This window comes from Myotis daubentonii, chromosome 13 (genome assembly GCF_963259705.1).
Source record: "Myotis daubentonii chromosome 13, mMyoDau2.1, whole genome shotgun sequence".
In the NCBI taxonomy this organism is placed as follows: domain Eukaryota; kingdom Metazoa; phylum Chordata; class Mammalia; order Chiroptera; family Vespertilionidae; genus Myotis; species Myotis daubentonii.
In genome coordinates, this window is record NC_081852.1 from 5,261,540 (window position 1) to 5,277,038 (window position 15,499).

A 15,499-nucleotide genomic window follows, 5' to 3' on the forward strand; every position below is an offset into this window, starting at 1 on the left:
ATTCAGTCATTATTAAATACTAGAGATAAAAGAGCTCATGTTTTGGGGAAGAATAATAAGAAATTCCAAGTTCATGTTTGGTATGCTTCATATGTAGCAAGCATTGGTCACATTTTGGTCCTAATGAGGGTGGTCTGGGGACCTAAATTACACTTCTTAAGAATACTTGAATACACATAAAATAAGCTGTTCACAACTAAGTACCATTTCAATGCAATATCCTCCTGAAATTATTTAATAGAAGTCTAATATTTTTTAAAATACTGTAGCAATAAAGTATTCTCATGACATTGCTAATTAAGCACATAGTAAATGCAAATAATCCTAATATTTGTGGTTATATTTAATGCAAAATCATAGTTATGTCTTCATTGAGGTTTGAAACCTAGTTACTTTTTTAAAAATGTAAATCACTTCTTATTTTTCAATTATAGTTTATATACAATATTATATTACTTTTAGGTGTACAACCCAGTGATTAGGCATTATATAACTTACTAAGTCAGTGGTCGGCAAACTCATTAGTCAACAGATCCAAATATCAACAGTACAATGATTGAAATTTCTTTTGAGAGCCAAATTTTTTAAACTTAAACTATATAGGTAGGTACGTTGTTATTAACTTAATTAGGCTACTCCTAAGGCTTAGGAAGAGCCACACTCAAGGGGCCAAAGAGCCACATGTGGCTCGTGAGCCGCAGTTTGCCAACCACGGTACTAAGTGATCATCTCAATAAATCCAATACCATCTGACACCATATATAGTTCTTAAAATACTATACTACCTATGCTATACTTTACATCCCTATGACTATTCTATAACAACAAATTCATACTTCTTTTTATTTCATTTTATCTTTTTGAAATTTAATTTAATTTTCATTCACCATTTATGGCTCCGATACCCTTTTCCCGCCTTCCCATATCACCACACTGTTGTCCATGTGGATGAGTTATTTTTCTTTTCTGCTGAATCCCTCCACCCTCAACTAATTTGTACTTCTGAATCCCTTCACCTTTTCCACCCATCCCCCACAGGTGATCACCTTAAAATGTTCTTTGTATCTATGAGTCTGTCTCTCTTCTGCTTGTTTATTTTGTTTTTCAGATTCATTTGTTGATAGATATGTACATACTTATTGCCATTTTATTCATATTTTTAAAACAATACTATTTATTTACTTTATTGATTTTTAGAGAGAGAGAGAATCATTGATTTTGTTGTTTTCCTTATTTTTATTTGTATTGCTTTTTTCAGAGAGAGAGGAATGTAGAAGGCTAGAAAGATAGAAACATCGATGAGAGAGAAACATCATTGATTGTCTGCCTCCTGCACACCCCCTACTGGGATTGAGCACAAAACCCAGGCATGTGCCTGACTGGGAATTGAACTGGGTACCTCTTGGTTCCTGGGTCAGCACTCAACCACTGAGCCACAACAGTTGGGCTGTTGTTCCACTTAGTAATGCTTTCATTGGTTGCTTCTTGTATGTGCTGTGACAGGAGATTAAATCTGCAACCTTGGTGTATCAGAAGGATACTAACCAACTGAGCTACTCAACTAGGAATTCTTGTTCATATTTTAAAAATCTTTTTCCCCCTTCTTAAAGAAGATCCTGCAACATAATCCTGGTTTGGTGGTGATGAACTCCTTTAACTTTTTCTTGTCTGAGAAGCTTTTTATATGTCCATTGATTCTAAATTATAGCTTTGCTGGTTACAATAATCTTGGTTGTAGGGCCTTACTTTTCAGCACTTTGTATATTTCATGCCAATCCCTTCTGGCATGCAAAGTTTCTGTTGAGAAATCAGTTGACAGTCTTATGGGACTCCCCCCCCCCCCTTATATGTAACTAATTGCTTTTCTCTTACTGCTTTTAAAATTCTCTATTTGTCTTTAACCTTTGGCATTTTAATTATGATGTATGTCTTGGTGTGGACATCTTTGGGTTCATTTTGTTTGGGACTCTGTGCTTCCTGGACTTGTATGTTTCTTTCCTTCACCAAGTTAGGGAAATTTTCTCTCATTATTTTTTCAAATAAGTTTCAATTTCTTGCTCTCTCTCTTCTTCTGGCACCCCATGATGTATATGTTGGTATGCTTGAAGTTATCCTAGAAGCTCCTTACACTAGCTTCATTTTTCTTTTAGATTATTATTTTCTTTTTCCTGTTCTGATGGGGTGTTTTTGCTGCCTTTTACATGCCAAATCACTGATTTCTCAGTTTCATGTACTCTACTGTTGATTCCCTGTAAATTATTCTTCATTTCAGTTAGTGTATCCTTCATTTCTGACTGGTTGTTTTTTATGGTTTCCCTGCCCTTTTTTATGCCCTTGAAGTTACATCTAAGTTCAACCATTCTTTCCCTAAGTTCCTTGAGCATCCTTATAATCATTGTTTTGAACTCTGCATCTAGTAGATTGGTTATCTGCATTTTATTTAGTTACTAGAGGCCCGATGCATGAAATTCATGCAAGAGTAGGCCTTCCTTTCCCTGGCTGCCAGCACCAGCTTCCCTCTGGCACCTGGGACCTGGGCTTCCCTCCGGCCATTGGCAGGTGCCCGGGACCCAGGCTTCCTTTGCAACCATGACTTCATCTGGAAGGTCGTCCGGAAGGATGTCTGGTCTAATTAGCATATTATGCTTTTATTATTATAGATTTTTGTGGAGTTTTTTCTGTTCTTTCATTTGGAATATATTTCTTTATCTCCTCATTTGGCAGCCTTCCTGTGTTTGTTTCTGTGTATCAGGTAGAGCTGCTATGTCTCCTGGGCTTGGTAAATTGGCCTAATGTAGTAGGTGTTCTGTAGGGTCCAGTTGCACAGTCTTCCTGATCACCAAGTTGGGCACTCCAGGTGCACTCCCCTTTTGGGCTGTGAACACCCTCCTGTGGTAGTTGAGCCTTGATTGCTGTTGGCACGGCAATGGGAGGGAGTTACCTCCTGGCCAACTGACTGCAAGCACTGGCTGCTACCATGTGGAGGATCAGCTGTGCAAGGGCCCACCCTATAGGGCAGGATTTACTTCAGCAGGACTTTGGTGCCTGTTGAGTCCCTCCCTTGAGTGTGTTGCTTGTGGAGGTGGTTGCTTGGTGCTTCAACATGGTCTGAAGTGTGTGCTGGCTCTGAGGCCTCCCAGGAGGTGCAGGCCAAGGTCAGTTGCCACCTGTTTTCTACCTGCAGCTACCTGGTGTGAGCTATAAATTGACGTGCAGATGGCTGCTACTTGTGCTGAGCTTGGAGTTGCCCAGGAGAGGGCAAGCTGTGAACCAAGTCTGGCTGCTACTAGTGCTAAGCTGGGGCCACTTAGTGAAAGGTATAGAGGCATGCTAACGCTAGATGCTGCTTATTTGAGAGATTTTAGGAAAATCTGAAGCCTGAGCCAAGACAAGCCATTTTTATGGAAAAGGCACTGGAACCATCTTGGCTGGGCCTGGAAGTTGGGTGGGGTGTGGCCTGAGGGAATCAACAGGATGTGGCAAACAGTGTCAGCCAGGTTGATGGAGACTCAGAAATAGTGCCCACCACCAGCTCTGTGGGAGGTAGGTCTCATCAAAGGAACAATGGCCTCTGCCAGCACTTCTGTCTGGGAGAAATCTGCCTCCTATCCCCTGAGATCTTGCCCTGATGCCAGACAATTCAGTTCCTCCCCACATGTCTCTGATGGCCTTTGCACTGCTTACCCAGTGCTGTGGAGCTCAGAGGGTGTGACCCTGAGTAAATTCATGTGTGGGCCCTTTAAAATGAACCACTTGGGACTTTAGCTACTTCTGTCTCACTGAGCCTCAATCCCTGCTGGGTTTCACAGCCAAAAGTTGTGGGGACTTCTCTTCTTGGCACTTGGGTTGAGGCACCTGGTGTGGGGCTGGGACTCTTCGCTTTTCAGCCAGGACCTCTGCAGCTGAGACATCCCTCCTGATTTTTATCCTCCACTTGTGGGTGCGGGACCATCTCTTTCTGCATCTCCACCTCTCCTACCAGGGTTGATGTGGCTTCTTTATGTCCTACTTGTACCACTCCCATTCAGCCAGATTTTAGGTGGACGTGAATGATGGTTGTTCTGTTGTTCAGTTATAATTTTGATATGGTTATGGGAGAAGGTGAGTACCGCATTTGCCTACTCCACCATCTTGATCAGAAGTCTAATTCTGGCTCCCCCAGTTATACCCTTAATTCATGATTCAAATATAGAAATGTATCACAAATTGTCTCAATACCGTACTCCCTCAGACTTACTAGCCTAACCTGCGTATGACTCCTTCCTGTTACTTGAACATGCCAATCCTTTTCCTGCCTCAGTAAATTGAGTTTTCATGTTTCCTTTGCTTAGAATGCTTTTTCCTGCATCTCTCCTTCATGGGTGGCTCCTTCTCTCAGCTCCAACTTCATCTCCTGAGGGAAGCCTCCCATATGTGTATACACGCCACTCTCCATCAGATCACCCTTTGTATTCATTTGTGCCACTTAACACAATTGGGATTATCTAGCCTATTGGCTGGCTTAATAATTAACTAATTTTCTCAGTAGATTATACGTTCTATGAATAGTTTATTCACCATTGTGTCATCATTACACAGCACTATGCCTGCCCTAGTAAATATTATCTTTGTGGATGAATGAATGAAGAATAAAATACAGATCAGGAAACCTTCAAAATTCCCACTATCTTTATGGAAGAAGGGACTCAAGTTGGAGGAGGAAATAACTTCACTTGTTTCAAGTAATAGAAAAAATTGTAAAAGTTAAAAATGCATGCACATGAAGATTTTTGCAATCCATGGCATGCATTAAGAATTATATTTAAACTTGGGCACTGAGGGGTTGTAGTTAGAACTAGAACTCTACTCTGGTTAACTTAATTGAGGGAGTTATATTTGAAACACATAAGGCAAGAGGACTTATAGGCTTATATAGGACTTATAGGACTTATGGGCTTCCCGGGGACTTGGAACTCTGACCTGAACAGCTTTGTGGGTCCAGGCCGCTTCTCCATATATCTGCTTCATTCACTCAGTGCTAACTTTCTCTGCTTCTCAACCAGGCGAAAAGCAGGTGATTACGCTGTAGCTCCTAATTTTACTTTTATTTTTAAGAGATAAGCCCCATTTCCAAATTTCCAGCAAAGAGAATCTGATTGGCCGGATGGAATCTGATTCCATCAACTGTGGCCTAGAGGACTGGGTTGGAACATGCAAATAGGAATGCCTACGCATATTTTAGAGGGTGTGGGAACAGTTAAAGGGGTCACTTGTGTTCACTGGCAAACACATGTAAGTGCACTAGCCTGGAGAGAGGAAAAGGTAATTAGTTTAAAAAGTAGATTATAGTCCAGCCAGTGTTGCTCAGTGGTTGAGCATCAACCCATGAAACAAGAGGTTCCCAGCACATGCCTGGGTTGCCTGCTCGATCTCCAGTAAGGGGTCTGCAGTAGGCAACTGAACGCTCTCTCTCTCTCATCGATGTTCCTATCTCTCTATCCCTCTCCCTTCCTCTCTCTAGAATCAATAAAAACATATTTTTTAAAAAAGCAGATTATAAAACCTCCTGCAGCATAGGACCCTATTTTAATAAAAGTGGATATATAAGTATGTATTTACACTTAAAAGTCTGGAAATAATAGATACTAAAATGCTCACAGTGGCTATCTCTGTATGGTAATATTATGTGGTTTTTATTTTTTATTTATATCTTTAGTTAAAATGTTATGTGTTAGTGAAATCTGCTTTTATTTTTTCAACCTTTTAGTATGGAAAAGTTCAAACACTTATAGAGCACCATTATCCAGCTTATTAAACCATGGTCAATCTTATTTCACCTATTAATTCCATTTTCTTTTACTATCTAAATATTTTACAATAAATTTTTTTAATCTTATAATTAAAAAATAAAAGCAAACTTTTATCTTTTTAGGTAATGTTTGGAATATCTAGCTAAAAATTTGAGGAAAAAATAAAATAGAATTTATAATTTATATTTGTGCCAAAATAAATCACAGATACATTAGAGATTCAAACATGTTTTATTTATTTATTTATTTATTTATTTTTAAAAATATATTTTATTGATTTTTTACAGAGAGGAAGGGAGAGTGATAGAGAGTTAGAAACATCGATGAGAGAGAAACATCAATCAGCTGCCTTCTGCACATCTCCTACTGGGGATGTGCCCGCAACCCAGGTACATGCCCTTGACCGGAATCGAACCTGGGACCTTTCAGTCCACAGGCCGATGCTCCATCCACTGAGCCAAACCGGTTTTGGCTCAAACATGTTTTTAAAAAGAAACAATGAGTAGTAGAAGAAAATATAAGCAAACTTATTTGGAATCCAAAGTTAATAGGCTAAATAAAATGCAGCAACATTAACTACTATACTATATATAGAAATCATATCTTTAGTTAAAATGATACAACTTAAACAACAAGTGAAAAACCAGAAAAAAAGTTTCATTTTATCAGAATATAATGCAGTAAGCAAAAGACAAATATATTTATAAAGGATAAATGGGCAGCCGAAACCGGTTTGGCTCAGTGGATAGAGCGTCGGCCTGCGGACTGAGAGGTCCCAGGTTCGATTCCGGTCAAGGGCATGTACCTGGGTTGCGGGCACATCCCCAGTAGGAGATGTGCAGGAGGCAGCTGATCGATGTTTCTCTCTCGTCGATGTTTCTAACTTTCTATCTCTCTCCCTTTCTCTCTGTAAAAAATCAATAAAATATATTTAAAAAAAAAAAGGATAACTGGGCAAAAGATACATGAACAGGCAAGTCCCCAAAGAAGAAATGGCCAATAAATATAAGCAAAAATTACTCTGACTAGTAATTGAAGATACACAAATAAAATAACAGATTATTTTTCTCCTAAGAAATTAATAGAGAAGATATGGGAGGCAATGACTCTCATAAACTCTTGGAAATGTAAATTGGCAAAGCCTTTCTTGAGAACAATTGGCAATCCATACAAAAGCCTTAGAATTTGGAATGCCTTTGACCTAAAAATTACACTTGTAGAAATACATCATGGCTATGCATAAAGATGTAGCTAAAAATGTACTTATCATGGTACTGTTTATAATAGTGAAAAGTAAAACACAATCAACATGCCCCCAAATAGAGGATTGCTCTAGTAAGTTTTAAGATTTTGGTCTATCTGTGCAATGGCATGTTATGCAGGTTTTAAAATAATGTGGAGTAATACTTAATGACATGTAAAAATATGTTTGACATATTAAGTGAAAATGAAATAGATTGAAAACAAATGTTAACTTTATTTGGGTGTATTGAGATTATGGCTGCTATTTTTTTATTAGCTTGTCTGTGTGTTTTGTCATAAGATAAGAGAGCTATTTTAAAAATAGTGATTGGTTTAAAACAGCAACTTGGAAAATATATGCTTCAATTCTTTTTTGTTTTTGATTTAGTTTTTTATAATGATGCAACATTATACAGATATTCTGACCTGTTTTAAAATTCTCTGACAAAAAAACACACTGTCAAAATAATAAAAGTTTAGGAAGTAGGTAGGGGCATGTGAATTAGATGTTGAACTGAAGTAAGGGGTAAACTAAAAAGACAGCTGTTAATATTGAAAACTTAGTTCAAAGAGACCTCTTTTTGTTTTATTATAGTTTTAAAGATTAATGTATTAATATAGTATACTAGATGCCCAGTGCACAAAAATTTGTGCACTTGGGGGCAGTCCCTTAGCCCGGCCTGTGCCCTCTCGCAGTCTGGGACCCCTCGGGGAATGTCCACCTGCTGGCTTAGGCCCGCTCCCCGGGGGATCGGGCCTAAGCTGGCAGTCAGACATCCCTCTGGCAGCCTGGGAGCCCTCGGGGGATGTCCCCTTGCCAGCGGGGAGCAGGCCTAAGCTGCAGTCGGACATCCTTAGCGCTGCTGAGGAGGCAGGAGAGGCTCCCGCCACCACTGCTGTTCTGGCAGCCATCAGCCTGGCTTGTGGCTGAGCAGAGCTCCCCCTGTGGGAGTGCACTGACCACCAGGGGGCAGCCCCTGCATTGAGCGTCTGCCCCCTGGTGGTCAGTGTGTGTCATAGTGACCAGTCATTCCCAGTGGTTCTGCTGTTAGGGTCAATTTGCATATTACCCTTTTATTATATAGGATAGAGGCCTGGTGCACTGGTGGGTGCTGGCTGGTTTGCCCTGAAGGGTGTCCTGGATCAGGGTGGGGGTCCTGCTGGGGTGACTGGCCAGCCTGGGTGAGGGGTTGAGGGCTGTTTTCAGGCTGGCCACACCCCCTTCAGGGTGGGGGTCCCCACTGGGGCGCCTTGTCAGCCTGGGTGAGGGGCTGATGGCTGTTTGCAGGCTGGCCACATCCCCTTCAGGGTGGGGGAGTCCCGCTGGGGTGCCTGGCTAGCTTGGGTGAGGGGCTGAGGACTGTTTTCAGGCTGGCTATGCCCCCTGGTGACCCAAGCTCCCAGCCTCTCCTTTTTTTCTTTTTCTTTTTTTTTCTGGGATTTATATATCCTATCTAATAAAAGAGAAACATGGTAATTGGCGTACTACCGATACCCTTTTCATTGGCTAATCAGCGAGATATGCAAATTAACTGTCAGCCAAGATGGCGGCCGGCAGCCAGGCAGCTTGAAACTAACATGAGGCTTGGTTGCCTCAGTGACGGAGGAAACCAACGTTCCCCGCCTGCCGCTGCCTCTGAGCTGGCAGTTTAAGAAACTCTGTAACAAATACGCCCAACTTCAGCCAGCAGATTGGCAACATTGTAAGCAAAGGCCAGAAACCTACTTTCAGCCGGAGGCCTAAGAGCTGGAGCCAAGCCTCAAGCTAAAGCTGGCCCAGAATAAAAAAAGAAAAAAAAAAAGGAAAAAAGGAGCGGTTGGGAACTTCAGTCAACCCCAGCCTGAAAACAGCCCTCAGCCCCTCACCCAGACTGGCCAGGCACCCCAGTGGGGACCCCCACCCTGATCCAGGACACCCTTCAGGGCAAACCAGCCGGCCCCACCCGTGCACCAGGCCTCTACCCTATATAGTAAAAGGGTAATATGCCTCCCAGAACCGGGATCAGCGTGACAGGGGGCAGCGCCCAAACCCCCTGATTGCCCTGCGGCTCTGTGTGTGACAGGGGGCGGGGCCCCAACCTCCCTATCAGTCCTGCTCTGTGCCTGATAGGGGGGAGCTCCCCTCCCCCCACGGGCCCCGCTCTGTGGGTGACAGGGTGCGGCGCCCCAACCCCCCCGCCCCCGGCCCTGCTCTGTGTGTGACGGGGTAGAGCCATAACCTCCCCATTGGCCCTGCCCTGAGTGTGAGAGTGGTGGCGCCCCAACCCCCTGATCCGCCCTGCTCTGTGGGTGATAGAGGGCAGCACCCCAACCCCCTGATGGTCCCTGCTCTGTGCGTGACAGGGTACAGAGCCCCAACCCCCCTGATGGGCCCTGCTCTGTGTGTGACAGGGGGTTGCTCCACAACCTCCCCATCGACCCTGCCTTGAGTGTGACAGGGGGCGGCGCCCCAACTCCCCAATCAGCCCTGCTCTGAGCCCGACCAGGGGCTGCACCTAGGGATTGGGCCTGCCCTCTGCCACCCGGGAGCAGGCCTAAGCCAGCAGGTCGTTATCTCCCGAGGGGTCCCAGACTGCGAGAGGGCACAGGCCAGGCTGAGGGACCCCCCTCCCCCCCGAGTGCACAAATTTTTGTGCACCGGGCCTCTAGTCTTCTATAATTGAAACTTTGTAGCCTTGAGCGGAGCCCAGGACTGGCCAGGACAGGTGGGAAGCTTGGCTTCCTCCATCGCCAGGGGCAACCCAAGCCTCCTGCTCGCTCCAGCTCCGTGGCCGCCACCATCTTAGTTGAGTTAATTTGCATACTTGCTCCTGATTGGCTGATGGGCATGGCTGGTGGGCGTGGCTTGAGCATAGCAGAGGGACGGTTAATTTGCATGTTTCTCTTTTATTATATAGGGTGCTTATTTGGCAATAATGTCTGTGCTACTATGGTTTTAAGAATTAGAATTATTACTGGGAATTAAAAATAGGTACAACTGTTTAATAAATATGTTTGTCCTGGAAAAATTAGCTATATAAGAAAACTAAGGTACTGAAAATCAGTGAGAGATATTGATTATGGCAGACATGTGTCCATTTCTATGTCCTTATCATTAAAAAAATCTTTTTAGATATCAAAATGAAAATTTGCTGCTCTGAAAAGCAGTTGGTTATAATAAACTAGAGGCCCAGTACACAAAATTTGTGCATGGGGGCGGGAGGGGTCCCCTCAGCCCAGCCTGCACCCTCTCCAATCTGGGACCCCTTGGGGGATGTCCAACTGCTGGTTTAGGTCTGACCCTAGGGATCGGGCCTAAACCGGCAGTCAGACATCACTCTTACAATCCTGGACCACTGGCTTCTAATCGCTCATCTGCCTGCCTGCCTGCCTGGTAGCCCCTAACTGCCCCCCCTTGCTGGCCTGATCGCCCCTCAGTGCCTCTGTGTGTCAACCTGATTACCCCTAACTGCCCCTCCCCCTGCCAGCCTGTTTGCCCCCAACTGCCCCTCCTGCCAACCTGGTCACCCCCAACTGCAAGCCCCGCCGGCCTGGTTGCTCCTAACTGTCCCTCCCCTCACCAGCCTGGTTGCCTCTTACTGCCCCCCCCCTGCTGGCCTGACTGCCCCCAACTGCCCCCTTCTGCCAGCCTGGTTGCCCACACAGCCTACTGTTCAGTCGTTTGGTCGTCCCTTACTAACCCCCCTGCTGGCCTGGTCACCCCCAACTGCCCCTCCTGCTGGCCTGGTTGCACCCAACTGCCACCCCCCCACCCCCCTGGCCTGGTCGCCCACGCAGCCTGCTGTTCAGTTGTTTGGTCATCCCTCACTAACCCCCTGCCAGCCTGGTGGCCCCACGCAGCCTGCTTGTTCAGTGGTTTGGTCGTTCCTCACTAACCCCCCTGCTGGCCTGGTCGCCCCACGCAGCCTGCTTGTTCAGTTGTTTGGTTGTCCCTCACCTCCCTGCCGGCCTGGTTTTAGGCAGCCATCTTGTGAGGGTGTTAGGGTTAATTTGCATATTGCCTCTTTATTATATAGAATTGTGACTGTTTAGGAGACCATGAAATTTTAGAAAAAATTTTTATTAAAATTATCTCTAGCATCCTTATCTTATTGCCTTAAAACATTCATGTTTTGTCTCTTATACCCAAATTCCTTAGTGTGATAAGAGTTGTATTTAACTGATTAAATCAGGTCAATCTGTTTAATCTGATTTTGATCCAATATTATTTCCTTTTTGATAACTTTTTGTTTTTATTTTTTTGTTTAAGATTATATTTGGGAATTTAAATATCTTTTCGTTCAGCGCAATTACATCTCAGAAAACCTAGAATTGCATACAACACCTTGGTCATCCTGTGAGTGCCTGTTTGATGATGATATAAGGGCTATTACATTTAAAGAAAAATTTCAAAAAAGCATGTCCTCTTTTGTGAAGATGTCAGATTTAGCAACACACCTGGAGGAAAAATGTTCAGGTAAGATCTTTATATACGTAATATATTGCTAGTTTTAATTCAAGCAAAGACTCTACCATTTTTTGGGAAAAATATAGTTAAATATGAGAGTGAAATACAGATCTTTGTAAATATCTGAACCAGATATTGGCATCTTAGCTTTTTGCCTACAATCTTTGAGGTTAATTTGTAATTGTTAGAGATCACTTAAACTTTTTTTGTGCATAGTAACTAAGCAGGGGACAAATTCATCATTTAATTCAACCTGCTTATTAACACTAGAGATTAGTTTGAATTTTCTATGATTTGATATACTGTACATGGAATCATACAGTATGTACATTGTTTTATTTGGCATCTTTAACTTAGCCAATTATTTTGAAACGTATTTATGCTGTTGTGCAAATCAGTAATTTATTCCTTTGTATTTTATTGCATGAATATATTATGATTTTTTTCATCTGTTGATGGACATTTGAGTTGTTTTCAGTTCTTGGCTGAAAACAGTTCATGTATAAAGCATTATATGGACATAGTCTTTCTTTTCTCATGAGTAAATACCTAGGAGTTGAATAGCTAGATTTTATGGTATATGTTTAACTTTTTAAAAAATTGCTATACTATTTTGAAAGTGGTTATACCATCTGTATTGGTATTATCTGATATTGCTAATTTGTGTCTTCTCGATTTTCTTTTCTCATCAATTTGGCTAGAGGTTTATCAATTTTATTGATCTTCTCAAATTGATTTTTTCCCGGTTTTTTTTTTGTTTCTATTTCATTGATTTCTGGTCTGATCTTTACTATTTCCTTTCTTTTGCTTTCATAGAGTTCATTCTTTCTCATTTATTAAGTGTAAATTGAGGTCATTGATATGAGACTTTTTCTTTCTTCCAGTGTAGGCATGTAAGTGCCATTAGTTCCCTCTAAGTACAGCTTCTGAGTTCTCTATCCAGTGCCCTATGGATGATGAGGTTTTCCACTCTAACTGATGGGAAAATGCATTTCCCCCAGCTTTGTCCAAGATTCAGGGATTGCTCCTAACATCCTCTCTGATGGTTCTTTCCTTGGCCTCTGGTAACATGTACTGGTAAATAATCAGTTGAATCCTTCCGGGGTGGACCTTCTGTAGTACTCCAGAACTCTCTTTTTGTAGCTCTCATCTGTCTAGTACCCTGTCCCAAGAACTCCAGCTGTATTAGCCATCCAGACTCAGAATTTGATCTCTCAACTCCAGGAAACCATCAGGCTCTGTCTGAGTTCCCCTTACCTGTACCACAGCCAGGAAACTCTTTTGTTTGTAAACTGGAGAAGTCACTGGGCACACTTCTTTTGCTTCTCATCTCTTAAGGATCACCGTCCTTTGCTGTTTGATATCCAAGGTCTTGAGAATTGTTGTTTCATACATTTTGTTTGGTTTTTAGTTGTTTCAAGTGTCCAAACTATTTTTATACACAATACTTCTGACACCAAATGTATGGATTTTAATTTTCCATACCAACAACCAGTTCTCCAACTCTCTGGGCACCAAATGGATGTCCTACAATTCAATTATGACACTACCTACCTGGAATTAGTGTCAGACTCCACAGTTTTAAGAGCTCATCTCTGCAAGGACTGTACTCTCTTAGGATGCCACTTGCAAGTAGTAGGTACCAGGATACCCAAAATTCTGTGTTATATCCTGGGCATATTCTGACTTGGCTATGTTACTGGACCTTGAATGCCATGTTCTTGAATATCAATGTCATAGAAATGAGCACTGAACTCAGTACAAGATCAAGCAGATAAAGTTTATTGAAAAGAGCTCGTGTACAAGAGAGTTCACCAGAAGAGAGAAGTCAAGCTCCTAGACCAGTGATGGCGAACCTTTTGAGCTTGGTGTGTCAGCATTTTGAAAAACCCTAACTTAACTCTGGTGCCGTGTCACATATAGAAATTTTTTGATATTTGCAACCATAGTAAAACAAAGATTTATATTTTTGATATTTATTTTATATATTTAAATGCCATTTAACAGAGAAAAATCAACGAAAAAAAATGAGTTCACGTGTCACCTCTGACACGTGTGTCATAGGTTCGCCATCACTGTCCTAGACGGTTTCTTGTGGATGGCTTATAAGGGGTGGTGGGGTGGGTATAGGGCTTGGGAATGAGAATGAGGTCAGTTGTCCCACGATCACCATTGGTAGCAGTTGATCCCAGGTGGTCAAAAGATGTTTTCCGTAGTCGGTGGACCATTCTAAGGGCCTGTGAATAATGTTTGTGCAGACATTCTAGTTACCATTTGACAAAACTATTTTACAGAACATGATGTTAAGAAAGGATGTTATCATCCTACATTCTTTCCTTTAAGGATGTGGTTAGGTTCATTTCAACTACGGAATTTTACTAAAAGTAAGGAGTCATAGTCAGGCCTCTAAGATGGGTTCCTTCAGTCAAGATATAGTCCAGATGTTACCCATATACTGACTCAGCTACAAAGTTTGGAGTTTCCACAATCCACCCTCCTTTCAGATTCAGTAATTTGCTAGAACTACTTCTAGAACTCAGGAACACTATTTCTTTACATTTACTTGTTTATTATAAAGGATAAAACTTGGGAACCACCAAATGGAAGATGTGCATAAGGCAAGGTGTGATTGAAGGGACATAGAGCTCCTATGTCCTCTTCAAGTGCATCACTCTCCCAGCACCTCCGTGTGTTCACCAACTCAGAAGCTCCCTGAACCCTGTTATTTTAGGTTTTTAATCAAGGATTCAGTAAGCATGATTGATTTAATCATTGGCCATTGGTAATTAGCTCAAACTTTCAAAGGTTGTGGGGTAGAGCTGAAAGTTCCAACCCTCTAATCATGCCTGGGCCTTTATGGTGACCAGTCCTCATCCTGAAGCCACCTATGGGCCCCAGATACCAGTCATTTCATTAGCATACAAAAGATACTGTTATCACTCTGGAGATTCCAAGGATTTTGGACTTGTGTGCCAGGACTAGGGACAGAGACCAAATATTTGTTTTGTTATTGTACCACAAAGTGGGAGCATGAATCTAGTTTCTTACTCTATATTGACTGAATGCCAGATTAGAATTTTACAAGTTGTGTTAATTCACATAGGTATGGATATATGTTTTACAATATATCATTATGGACATTAGTATTATTATATTGCAAAACTAAGCTAAGGAGCGTACAAGTGGAAAACAAAAATAACAACACCTCTCAAAAAACCCAACATGTATGGAATATAGAGATTTATTCTCAGAGAACCCTATATCCTCTGTTCTGCATTGAAACATTTAATAATACTAATAATTTAAAATTAATATTTTTGGAAGATAAACACAAGTGATAGAAAATTTACAAATTTTTATACTGTTTAACTTTTATACAACTTTCAAAATAGGAAGTAAGTTGCTTGGGCCACAAAAGACTCTAGATTTATACTAACTAGTGAAATCTTGGGTAATGTTGTAGTGTCACATAAGTTCCTAAAGCAGTTTCATGTTTGTGTGACCCTCTTCTCCCTTCCCATCCCCTCAATCCCCATAAGCTTATGGAGCTGATCACTGCAAGAAAGGATGCCATAGGCCAGTGATGGCGAACCTTTTGAGCTTGGTGTGTCAGCATTTTGAAAAACCCTAACTTAACTCTGGTGCCGTGTCACATATAGAAATTTTTTGATATTTGCAACCATAGTAAAACAAAGATGTATATTTTTGATATTTATTTTATATATTTAAATGCCATTTAACAAAGAAAAATCAACCAAAAAAAAATGAGTTTGCATGTCACCTCTGACACGCGTGTCATAGGTTCACCATCACTGCCATAGGCAGTAGAGGAACTACATTTAATTTGGTGTCATGAAGAAGTCAACTCTCTGTTTTACTGCTCACATAAAACAGTTACCTGCTGGGATTGAAGACTTAGATTTAAAATAGAAAATCAGAATCTCACACCAGAGAGACCATGCAAGTGACTCCTGCCATGGGCTCTGGGACCTCACAGGGAGTCTCATGCCAGAGGGGCCTT

General features: G+C 41.9%; 1 protein-coding gene across 2 annotated transcripts in view; it reads left to right on the forward strand.

Moving 5' to 3' along the window:
* Nucleotides 1–15,499, forward strand: part of SHLD2 (shieldin complex subunit 2) — a 135,168-nt gene that overhangs the window by 92,825 nt on the left and 26,844 nt on the right. For both annotated transcript variants that reach the window (XM_059662057.1, XM_059662056.1), the window contains one exon: nt 11,281–11,487. In XM_059662057.1, the coding sequence (XP_059518040.1) occupies nt 11,281–11,487 (207 nt within the window). The remainder of the gene's footprint in view (nt 1–11,280; nt 11,488–15,499) is intronic.